The sequence below is a fragment of the Diuraphis noxia genome, unplaced genomic scaffold (genome assembly GCF_037042655.1).
Source record: "Diuraphis noxia isolate RWA-SAM2 unplaced genomic scaffold, SU_Dnox_SAM2 contig0004, whole genome shotgun sequence".
NCBI classification, from domain to species: Eukaryota; Metazoa; Arthropoda; class Insecta; order Hemiptera; family Aphididae; genus Diuraphis; species Diuraphis noxia.
Window position 1 is genome coordinate 70213631 of NW_028301714.1, and position 13656 is coordinate 70227286.

At 27.6% G+C, this 13656-nt stretch overlaps 1 protein-coding gene across 7 annotated transcripts in view; it reads left to right on the plus strand.

The window, feature by feature from the left end:
- The window catches only part of rg (A kinase anchor protein rugose), a 268765-nt gene that overhangs the window by 151030 nt on the left and 104079 nt on the right, over positions 1 to 13656 (plus strand). For all 7 annotated transcript variants that reach the window (XM_089227915.1, XM_089227918.1, XM_089227913.1 and 4 more), the window contains one exon: positions 10138 to 10238. In XM_089227915.1, the coding sequence (XP_089084041.1) occupies positions 10138 to 10238 (101 nt within the window). The remainder of the gene's footprint in view (positions 1 to 10137; positions 10239 to 13656) is intronic.

The window sequence follows — 13656 nt, forward strand, 5'->3', positions numbered from 1 at the left end:
TTTGCAAATATTCATGGTTTTGACGAATTTTTGTCAATATTTGAAATTCAAATGCTAATAAAAATTTAATTTGAATTTCCGGTTGACATTTTTTTTGTGATAAAGATTGACAAATTTGTAAGGAATCTTGTATTAAATTTTCAAAGCTTAGATTTAAAAAGAAAATTTTTTATGAATTTCTAACTTATAATAATTTGCGAATTTTCGTAATTTTTACGTATTTAGACAAAATTTGAACTTTAAATGCTTATAAAAAAAAAAATGTGACTATACATTTCTTGATTTTTCAACTGCTATTGTAAAAATATTTTGGGAGCCTTGTATTAAATTTTCAAATCTTAGGTTTAAAAGGAAAATTGTTTATGAATTTCTAGAATAAAATAATTTACGAATTTTCGTGATTTTTACGTATGTTGTCAAAATTAAAATTTGAATGCATGTAAAAAAAAAATGTGGCTATAAATTTCTTTTATTTTTCAACTGATATTGCAAAACTATATTATGAGTCTTGTATCAAATTCTCAAATCTTAGAATTAAAAAGAAAAACTTTTATTAATTTCGATCTAAGATAATTTGAACATTACCGTAATTTTTATGTATTTAGTCAAAATTTGAACTGTATATGCTTATAAAAAAAATTTGTGACTATATATTTCTTTTATTTTTCAAATGTTATTGTAAAAATATTTTAGGAGCCTTGTATAAAATTTTAAAATCTTAGGTATAGAAGGAAAAGTTTTTATGAATTTCTAGGATAAAATAATTTACGGAATTTTTGTGATTTTTACGTATGTTGTCAAAATTAAAATTTGAATACATGTAAAAAAAAATTGTGGCTATACATTTATTTTATTTTTCAACTGCTATTGTAAAAATATATTATGAGCCTTGTATTAAATTCTCAAATCTTAGAATTAAAAAGAAAAACTTTTATGAATTTCGATCTAAGATAATTTGAAAATTGCCGTAATTTTACGTATTAAGTCAATATTTGAAATTCAAATCCTAATAAAAAAAAATCGTGCCTATGTATTTTTATAATTTTTTAATCACTATAAGAATAACTTATGAGGAACTTTGCATTAAATTTTCAAGTATTTTGATAGGACCATAAAAATTTTATCGACACTTTAAAAAAAATATTTTCAGAAAAATTGAAAATTTCAGTTGTTTATAAATACCTCAAAAAAAGTCAAAATATATTGAAAATTAGATCATGTAAAGAAAATGTCAATCTAAATAACCTTCTAAAATTTTTCAAGTATCTATGACTTATACTTTTTGATTAATAACAAATGTTTAAAATCGTTTGAGGATAAATCGTTATCGTTACGCTATTTCGTAAAAATTTAATATTCAAACGCACTTAAATTTTTTCCTATAATGATGCTTCGAGTTTTCTCTATAGCTACTTGAAGGAAAACTTAGCTTTGTATTTTTAATCCTTAGTTATAAATGCAAAAAAATTTATGATTTTTCAACTTAAAACTAATTTGCAAATATTCATGGTTTTGACGAATTTTTACCAATATTTGAACTTCAAATACTAATAAAAAAAAATTGTGCTCTATGTATTCTTATTATTTTTAAATCACTATAAGAATAACCTATCAAGAACTTTGTATTAAATTTTCAAGTGTTTTGATATGGCCAAAAAAATTTTATCAACACTTCAAAAAAAAATTTTCAGACAAATTGAAAAAAAATTCGAACATTTTTGAAAATTAAACTGTATATAGAAATCACTAACATTAACATTTGGTGAAAATTTCAAGTATTTACAGTGATTAGTTTTTGAATTACAACCATTTAAAAATATCGATTTGGTCGGAAACTGGTTTTGCGTAAAAATTCCCGTTTTTCTGTCATTTTTTTTTTTTGTTTTTCTCGATTTTTTTGAAAACTGTTGGAAAATGTTTACTTTTGACCTCTATAATGCACCAAGGATCTTTAATTTTACATCGGAAACCACCCCCAAAGTTTGAAATCGAAGCATTATTTCGACTAGTTATGCTGTACACAGACACAAAAACAAAAAACACACATCATTGTAAAATCAATACATTCATCACTTCGCTCAGAATCTAAAATAAAAATAAAAATATTGATGTCTGAATGAGTATAGCTATTTTTATATGTAAATATACATAGGTGCTATAGGTACGAGACGACTAGACGAGTCGTCGCCGTCGTTTGGTTCGCAATAAAAACACTATATTTTATTGTATAGCCGAACGTACTATACGATTATTGCTCGTCAGGCTTTAAAAAAATATACAGGGTGTCCCTCGAGGATTTACGCATTGCGATATCTCATGAAATAATGGAGATATCAAAATTTTGGTTTTGTTATAAGACTCACAGGGATAAGAACTAAAATTATTTAAATTTTAAATTTATTTTAATGTTTTGGTAAAAGATTTAAAAAACATAACTTTTTATTTAATTATTTCCAAAAAATTAAGATAGCCATTTTGTAGAGTTTATTTTTCTGAAAATATTGACGTTTCAAAATTGAATTTTCATTAATTTCCTAATTTTTAATATTTTTTTCTAGTTTTGACGAATTAAAATATGATAATAATTATAAATTTATTACTACAGTAGGGTTTCGATAATCCGAACACAGGTTAATCCGAAAGACGCGGTAATCCGAACAGGCTTGGGAATTATCTTATCGCCATAATATGCACATATGTATGTATTTATAAATAAAATAAATAAAATTTTTCAATTATGAGACAAGGCATACCAATCCATAATGGGAATCAATGAACAAAAAAAATTAATAAATCGATATTTTAAATATTAAAGTTCATAATTATATTAATATTTTTATATATGCATTGTCTTTTGAAATTATGAGCTTTTACACGATTTATACAAATAAAAATAAAATTTCATATCTTAAATTACAATAAAATTTATGATTTTTTAAAGCCATAGGTAATCCGGACAAATCGCTAATCCGTACGACCCCTTTTCCCCAACCTTATTCGGATTATCGAGACCCTACTGTATTAGGAACACGGAAAGTATTCAGCCGACCGTATGGGAATGCGCGCGGCGCGGCGGGTCACATGTTTGATAACACTGCGAAGTTAAATAATTCACAGCTTTTCTCGAAACTAAAAAAAAATTAAAAATCAGGAAATCAACGAAAATAAAATGTTGAAACATCAATATTTTCAGAAAAATAAACTCTAGAAAATGGCTATAGGTAGTGACTTTTTTTGAAAATAATTGAATAAAAAAATATATTTTTTAACCCTTTAATCAAAGCATTAAAATATATAATTAAAATATGAAATAATTATAGTTCTTATTCTTGTGAGTCTGATTATAAAACCAACATTTTGATATCTCCATTATTTCTGGAGATATCGCAATTGATAAATCTTCGCGGGATACCCTGTATTATATATTATCGTTTAATATAATATACGCCTACTTTATTATTATTATTATTTTATAGTGCAGTTACAATGTTTTCAATTTATTGATATCAACCATATCGTCTGTTTTTATCGTTATATAACGCGCGAAATCATTCGACCATATATTTTATAAAATATCCCTTAAAAAAAATGATTCGTTTTCAAATAATATTATGTTTGTTTTAAATAATACAAATATAACATCAAGGCGGATATACTACGGTTTGAAATTTTAGTTCAAAGTGGGTAATAATAATATCTCATCAAATCCACATTATAAAAAAAGAAAATACTCAATGCCAATATGTAATAGGTCAATATAAATAGATATTAAAGATTTTGCATTTTTATTTTTAAATTGCACTTTTCCCTCTGCAGTTTACACAGACTATAACGAATCATTCATTACGGTTATGTTTTCGGTAGCTTTGGTATTGATTTTGGAATAATATGTATTCTCTCCCGCTGCAGGATCTCAAATTGACGAAAAACCATTTGTATCATTATTTAAGATAACAACATTGTCGCCAGCACTATAGTTCCGTTTGTTCGTGTAATATTAAATTTTTGAATAATATTAAAAACTCCAAATTTTACAAAGGGCTTGCCGAGTGTAAACTTAATGAATGATTCGCCAGAAGCAATACATTCGTTACGTATGCCGTCGCCGCCTAAATGACAACACATTTGGAATAATGTTTTACTCATTACGTCAAAACCGTATAATTATTTAACATACTCGGCGCAACGAGTTTATATTTTTTGCACGGAAAAACAATGATTTAATTCCAGTATGATGTATAAACGGACGTTCTGTAGCGTTGTCCCAAACATTTTCGGTTTTCGATTACAGGTTAGGCATTTATCTAAAATTCGTAGGCGCATATACATTATTAGTACTTACCTACTCGGATGTGCTTTTATGAAACGGCCATGTGAAAATGTAACAAACAAATATAATCGTTGGAGTGCACGCGTTTGCACATTATTTCAGTGTGTTGGTGTGTGCTCTATATTTGTATATTTATTTTATTTACTCGAATTATTAAATTTAGTTCAAATTAGAAAAATAACAACAATCGATTCCACAACCCGTACTCTAAATGTAATATTTATTCCTTCAGCCCTCATAAATATTTATTTAACGTTTATGTTTATCCATCGATTTTTCCACGCTATAATAACGCCGTTATTAAATCAAACTATCGACAAAGGTGAAATACGGTACGCATTTGTATATTATGTGAATACCGCTTTACGTTGTCTGTACCATCCGTTTTTCAAAACGCTGACCAAACATTATTTTTTTTTTCGCGTAGGTATAATATAATACTATAATAGTCATACGCATATTTATAATATCATTATTATTATTCGTACCTACATCCGTAAATCACTCAATTCGTCTAATATTATAATGATATGTATATACGTACGTCTCGTAAAAGCCGTTATTATTATCTTACGGAGATTCCGGTTTAATGCTCGCTGCGTCTTATAATATGTAAAGGGGTTATGTGTACCTACACGTCATGTCGTGCTGCTTGCAGCTTTCGCACTCGCTCATACTGCATTACAATAATATTGTGTACAACAATAATCCACTCGGTCGAATGTGTAAAATATTTTGGTACCTTTAGCGCTGTGAACGATATCGAAATAAATAATAATATCATGTTCCCCTCGGTCGTCCGATTCTTGAAATGATATAATATTTGAGACTCGCTTATACGGCGTACATTTAGGTCTTAGGACGTACATGATATATATTATGCAAAATTATAGTGTGCACGCACCAACAGTTATTATACACATTCAAGCGGTCCGTATAATTATTCCTCTTTATCAGTATAGTTATAATTATTTTTTTTTTTCACTTTTGGTAATAATAATATTATTATATGTTTCGAGTTCTGTTTTTAGGACATAAATATATATAGGTAGGTCATATAAAATCCAGCTACTGTATATCTTTCTCGCCGTTGCTTCAACGTTACATTGAGGCAATTAAAATTCTATTCATTAATTTATATAGATTTATTTAAATGCAGGAATTACTGATAATATTCTCGAGGGTAAAATAGTAATTAATCAACGACCATTCGTAAAAAATAATACAAATATAATAATATGTAGATACCTAGTAATGCGAACTGCAAATATCGACGAAAGCATTGTTCATATACGTCCCTGCAGAAACACCATCGTTCGTATTCATTCATGTATTATTATATATCTTCCTCGCAGAGATCATTTCGTTACGATTTTCAACAGCGAACGCGATAACTGTACTACTGTTTTATATTATTATCTTTATATAAAAATCATATCTTTTAATCTGTGCGTCTGCAGCTGGGGCGTTGCCCAATTGCCGCACAAATGTGCAAAATGCACTTAGGACAAAAGCCGCGCTCAGTTTCTAAAACACTGCACATCCTAATAATTACCGCAACCAGAATTTAGTCGTATAATTTTCCCATGGCGAATAAGCCATGATTTCGGAATCCGCCGGAAACTCGAAGAAATTCTGTGAAACTGTCGGACCCTTTATTTATGCTTAAGACACAATATTTAAATGATATTAAATGATATGAACTCCCTAAATGATGATGGATAGTTATAATGTTAGTATGTATCGTATAGCCGTTTTCTTGTGTGCATTCTACGGCATTGTTGGTCTGTATGATTCACTCAATATGTGGAGCTCTATGGGTGTGGTACATTATTGCTAATAGCTCTATGTCGTGAATTCGTGATGTATTCTATGGACGTCTCACATCCGTGCCGGTATACAAATGAATGTTTGTTTGTTTGTTTGTTCGTTCGTTCGTTCGTTCGTTCTCTATATGGACTCAAAAACTACTGGACCGTTTTCGCTAAAAGTTATGTCAATATATTCCTCGAGGCTTGGACAGGGTTTTCAGTTTCGTTTTTTTAACCCATATGTGATGCTATAGGATGGCTCACTATAGTAACATGTATTTTATATCACGTCATGAATTTTGAATATTTTTTATTCGTATAAAAGTATACGTATATAGGGTTGCCTTTGGTTACATAAAATAAAAAAGTTGATATGATTGAATATAATTTTCCGTATTGAATTTTATTTTGTCATTTATACTAAACAAGGTTATACGTACAAATGTAAAATTGAGTAACAGCTAACTGCTGCGTGATATTATATAATATATAGGTAGAATATAGAAAACGTCGTGTATGAATTGAAGCTTATATATTGAAAAATACTCAATCAATTTTGACAAAAACCAATAACTGCAGGGAATATTTCAACTGAAACGATAGATTTATCGATTTATAGATAGTCCGATTCTGATAGTCACACCTAATACAGATATTGCTATAATCGTGTTAGATCAAAATGACACACATACAAATTTATAGTTTTTTACTAATTATTAACACCAGATTTTGTACACATATTAGTTGAAGGGATCCCGAAAATTAATATAAGTTTCTTTATTCGAGTATATATTATAGATTTTGTTGATATTTATTGTAATCGTTTCATATCTATATCATAATATCATATAATTTTAATTATAAAAATAAAATATTCAATGAAAAAATGTTTGCAAATGCTGCATACAAAAAAACTGTATCCAATAAACTAATAATTCACATCATATATTGATTAATAAGACCACCATTCGTGAACACAAACCCGCTAAAAAATGGTTAGCGAACATGTATGCGATACTGCAACTGAAAGGTAAATTTGTACATACATAATATTAAATAACCATTATGCAAATATAAAAACTGATACGTTGCAATCACGATATCGGTCGTGGTTGTCGGTCCATTTTGTAATGATGGTTTTATTTTGTGTATTTAAATAGATTTACATCGTCCTCAAAAGTCCTTCCACTTGTCAAAGTTACATATAATATGTATATTTACTTTAAATGTGTGAATCGTATAAGAGGACTATATTCACCTAGAATAAGGACTCAAACAGTTAGTCGATACATTATATGACGTCTGTGCTACACCAAAAGTACCTAAATTAATCAGAAATAATGGCTTTTATAATAACAAAATTCCTGTTTTTGACTACAGTAGTCAAGTCAAGAGGTTCCGTATAATCATACGCATATTATAGCCTATAGACCTCTGTAATATATGTGTTTAATCTAAATGAAATAATAAAAATTGGGCATTGCACAATGCAATGCAATGCAAGACAATTCTGAGCATATAAGGACATTTTAAAAAATTTAAATAACTATTGGTATTGGGTACGGTATTTTAAAGCATTTTTTTTTGTCAAAAAAATAGCATAGAAAATTTACTCTGTAATTAATATTACATATTATCATATATTATTGTGATTAGCTTATAAATTAACAAACTATATTAACCTTACGTTAAGATTTAAGATTTTTTTTTTAAATTTCATGTTATATTCTATTGATTTGTACAACAACAACAATTAATCGAATTGTTAAAAACTGAAATAAATATTCCCATTTTTCTCTAATTTTTTTTTTTTTTGAAATATTTACTAGTACTGAATTTTACTTTTCTCCCATTCCCATTTTTTTTTTTTACCATTCCATTATCAGTGCATTGTTTTATCACAAATCATCAACACAATTTAAGATTAAAGCATTTTCACTGTTTCAAAATGTGACACAATGGACACAATAAACACATATAGTCATCGCAATGTAAAACCATCAACATGCTCAGAATCCAAGATATCAATACCATTATTTAAGTTGTTGATGTGGGAATTCGTAATATAAACTAAAATAAAGATATTACGTAATTTACAACACTGCCGATATCTTCAAATGATGTTTGTTATTTAGACTAAAATAAAGGTTTATGATTTTCACTTTCTTTGGTAGTTGAAAATAATGTGTTTAAAATTTACACTAAAATGAGTAGCAGCCACGTGTAAAGTCGATTATCAAGTATTCCGCAAGCATGCTTAATGTTTGTTGACGGAATCGAATGGAAATATTAATATTTCGGGATTTCGAATCATCGGTCGTTTTATATGGTAAACATCATAATATAATTACAATGATTTTTACTTCCGACCTGTCATTTTGTTAGATATTAATGTATTATAGACAGTATCACATATTATTTATTAATTTTTGATAGAAATAATCATTTAATATTTCATTTTCATATACTATTGTATATTATTATTATCAATCTTTTTTTTTTTTTTTATTAATTAAAGCCTAAAGGCTTCAAATACAAATGTTTATTAGCCTACAATGGTTTACATGTTTAATTTATAATATAATGGAGATTTGATAGTTGTGATGTGCTGTCTTTGGTTCTTGTCTTATATGTTGGTTGTAAGGTCGGCCATCTTGATGAAGTTTACTATGTTTTTTTCTTGTCCCGGTCTAAGTGCGTCTTTGAGTGAGGAGGTGTTTATGTTTGCTTTTGATCTGGCGTTATGGTAAGTGGGGCATTCTAGGAATATATGATTAACGGTGAGTTCGCAGTTGCATGTTTCACACCTGGGTTTGAGCTCTCTACGCATAAGATAGGAATAGGTGATTCTAGTATGTCCGATGCGTACTCTGGCGATCATGGTCTCTTCATGTCGTGTAAGCTTGACTGGAGGGTCCGGCCATTTTTTGGTTAATAGTTTTATTTGTCTGAGTTTATTGTTTTGGTTGGCAATCATTTTTTATAGTTAGTATTATGTACTATTATATTTTTCATATTTTATTGTTATTAGGTATAGGTAGCTTTAGAGTCATTATACTATGTACCGCGAAACGATGTGAATATAGGTTAGTGAAATAACCGCTTGGAATCTAAAATGGAATGTTCTATGTTATTGTCTTTTCGTTAACACAATTTCGGATTCCCTATGATTTATTATTGAAACGTGTGAATATTATCGAAAAAATAATCGATTTTAATTTTGATGCAAATTATAGTTCATATTTTTTACTACCCGAAATAGTGTTAATTGCAAATCTTTATTTTGATGAAAATTACAAATGCATTTCCAAAAAGGTTGTAAAATTACTCTTGTATATTTTGTACGACAAATTCATTCTTTATTATTTTATTATCTTGTTATTTAGAAAACATAATATTCGTACAACTTTGCATGCTGATGCGTGCTAAGATAAGTGCAATGCATTTTAGTATATACAATAATTGAATAATAATATAGTACGTGATGAATGACCACCATCATGCACTACAGGTACAGTGAAAAGCGATATATTTAGTGTTTGGTAAATACATTTTTTTGATATAGTCGCTGAAAAAGTCTTTGTATTCAATAACATTATCAAAAGAAATACCTATCAATAAATAATATACTTTATGTAGGCTGACAGACTGTCTCCGCTCATAATCTTTTTCCTCGTACATACAATGATATATGCACAGATTATTACCTACTGTATTGACAGATTTTACTTTACTAGGTACATTAAGAAATGTATTAAGCCATGTTAAAATTATTATAACTAGGCATTAATTACTACATTTTTTCTTAATTTTTATAAATTAATGCAAAATATTAACCAATCCCTTATTACCTATATAGTTATAACTCATCTTCCTGTAGTAATTTTTAAATTTTTATAATTTGTCTATATATTGTCTGTATTACTGTTAATGTCGTTGTTTATTTTTCAGTTTTATTTATATTTTCTAATTGTTTGTTTACTTCTATGTTTGCAGATCTTCTGATTGATATGCTTGGAGTGCTTGCTAGTTTCAGTATAACTGTAAAAGAGTTAAAATTACTACTGGGTTCAATGAAAGCTATTAACGGAAAATGGGTAAGTACAAATATATTAGTTGAGTTTATGAAATTATTGTAAATGGTTAATACATATTATATATTGATTAGTGATAACAATATAATATTTTCTATTAGGTTTAATATTATTTTTAGCTGAAGTGTAACCTAACTGTTTATTTCTAAGTAGTTGATTAGGTATGAATAAAATACTTTAAAAATATGTTATACGTGTATCATTAGTAGGTATTATAATATAATGACTTAAATATTTGAGAAATTATTTGATTAGGTATGTTTCATATTTGTGGATGTTAATTTGTTTTCACAATTTTATGGTTGGTAGCTGTCGAATATATATTTATCGACATTAATTTAAATTTCACAGTATATTATTTTCGATTTAACGCATTTGAAGTAAAATCTAATTTCAAAAGGAAGGTCTTAATGGTATTAAGCTTTAATTGAAGATTGTATGTTACAAACGCTTTGACTTTTTATATAGATATTTTGCCAACCTTTCTGTCTTCTCATTTATTTAAAATATCACTCTAATCGGCTTAGTTGTTTCCCATATATTTTCAATATTGCGTGTTTTGGATACTGTCCCTTTTTGAAGTACCAAAGGATTTTCCAAACTAAATTTAAGTATGTTTATAATTTAGGATTTCGGTCAATTTTTCATCGGGTCATTTTCTCTTCTTGCTTTACGTTTCATACATTCTTTGAGTTATTGAACTATTATGTAATATGATACCAAGTTTTAGTTTCATACATATTTTACTTCGCATATATATGAAAATATTTACATATTTTAACATTTGTATGCAAAGTTATTGGCATGTTTTAAAAATACAATTCATTTATGATAATATATGTAGGTGAATACATGATAAAAAATATATAAATATATATTACATAATACATATATTAGGTACATATTTTCCATGTTTTTTTTTCTTTTAGCTTTTAGTATTTTCCATGTTTTATATTTTAATTTAAAACTGTTTAATCGGCAAACAGTTGAATAGAAGGTATAGGTGCGCATTTATAGAAAAAATAAATAAAATATAAAATATTCAATTACTATATATTGATAAAAACCTCTGGGCGAAGGCACTGAGGGATAATATATAAATAGCTGTTTTTAAAATATATCCTTATTTTTCCTATTATTTTGTCTGACGTAGTATAGCAGTAACATCTATCATAATTCATAACATACCAATATAATTTTATCGTTTAGTCTACGCGTAAGTAAACAACCGTGACCGATATCTGTCAAATGCCAGTTTTTCTTATGTATGATACAGAACTTTAAAAAAAAAAAAAAATAGAAATATTATACATAATAATGCATCATGTCGTGTTGTATATGATATTTTAATATTGTTAAGTTATTCTGAAAAATTCATGTTTTGATAAATCCATCCAGTTCAATAAAGTTTTATATTATTTTTCATCAATTATTATTATATAGAATAAAGGAGGGGGGCCAATGTAATATGTTCGCGAGCCGCATGGATAAATACAATGATATCAAGATCCAAAATGTCCATTAACACATTTTATAATTTTTATAAATAATGATGGCTAACAGCCGATAAATATATCAATTAACGTTTAATAGAATCAGCTCAATTTTTATTTTTTTATTAGATTACAGGCTATCTAATGAATCCCAATACATTATGTTTCCGTTAAAATAAACTGTGTTAAAAAGTGCTGTTACGAAAAAAAAATCCAAGCGAATAAATTTAGCTTAAAGTTTATATTTTAATTTTTCACGTTTATTAATTAAAGTTTTTTGGCTAATGTATTCTATATAGAAATTTTTTTTTTTTTTTATAAATGTATGCCAAAAAAAAAATGAATGAAATAATAATAAGACACAAGTTAACCGCCCTGGATCATAGTAATAGATTTGAAATATACCTGGGAATTATAAAATTAAATATATTATTTAACAATACACTTAGGTTGTTACAGTGTATAATACATTGTTCGAGTATCTGTTGTAAATATTCAAAAAGTGTCTTATCCCGAGCACTATTTAAGGATCACTTTTAATCGTTAATATCATCATACTTAATCATTAAATTATATAACACCTTTCTTTAGTTCTTTAATCTCTTATAAACATATAATCTCATATAAAACTACCTTCATAATCTTTACTATTTTGCGGAATGGGGATCATAATTCATCACACAGTCTTTTAAAATATATTCAGGATTTTGTCCATTTTGGTGGTAAATATCTGATATAAGTGGTTTTTGTGTGTTCACATTCGTAACCATAATTAATACTTAAAATTATTTCGTCATTCCACACGTGCAGTTTTCATGTTTGCGCGTCATCGCTATTTCTGTAATGCATTTTTTCTATCGTTTGAATATTTTTTTCTCTCCACCTTTATAAATTGTCATTGGAATATCGTTTTTCCGATATCGTTACAATATTAGCGTTATAGTTAAAGATGTCACTTCTCTCAATAAGATTAAATGTTTTTCTATCATCTTACCACTTAATTTCTTATAACTCCTATTATAATTTTTCTACTTTATATTTTATTGATCAAGCTTTTTTTTTTTTTTTTACATCAATGTTTGTATTCTTGCAATAATTGACTTGGTGTACCTACCTATATTTATTCGATAAATAAACAAATTATCTACTAATTGTGTTTTTTTTTTTTTCTTACAATTGAACATAAAATGGAAGGTAAAAACTTCACATCGCTATTAATTTGCACCACATAACCATTTTATCGAAACTACTTTTTACTTAGGCTATAAAGTTACAGTATCTTGATACATTATTAACATGGTTGTTAATTATTATTACTATTATTATTATTATTATTACTATTTACTCCTTTTATATTATTAATTCGATATCATAGAAATCGCAAATAATTTATTTTTCCGATTGTGTCTAAACATCGTGCTTAAATAAATATAGGTCAACTCCTGCGTTTGTTCTTCGAAATTATTTTAAATTTTAATCCGATTATTTCCATTTGTGTATTATCGATTCGCCCTGATAAACGTAAATTAAACGTTTGAGTTTAGTACAGAAAGAGCATAAAGGACTTAAGTTTCAAACGCAACTAGTGTGTACCTGTTCGGGTCCACGCCGCGTATGATTCTCCCAGATTACCTGTTTAATACTGTTTAATATAATATAATATGTGCATATGGAATATACATATACGAGGAAGCACAACCAACGAGATGAAATGAAAACTCCATTAACTTGTGGTATAACGGGCGAACTACAGATTGTAGTTAGAATCGGTGGGTAGAAGACGAGACAGAAAACGTTGTAAGTGCTATTGTCTGTATATATGTATACAGGGTGATTCACCAAGCGTGTTTACCACCCCTTTTTCTTTCAATAATGCAGTATAAAATCTGATTTTTGGAAGTTTTAATTATTAGTAGGTATGAGATCAT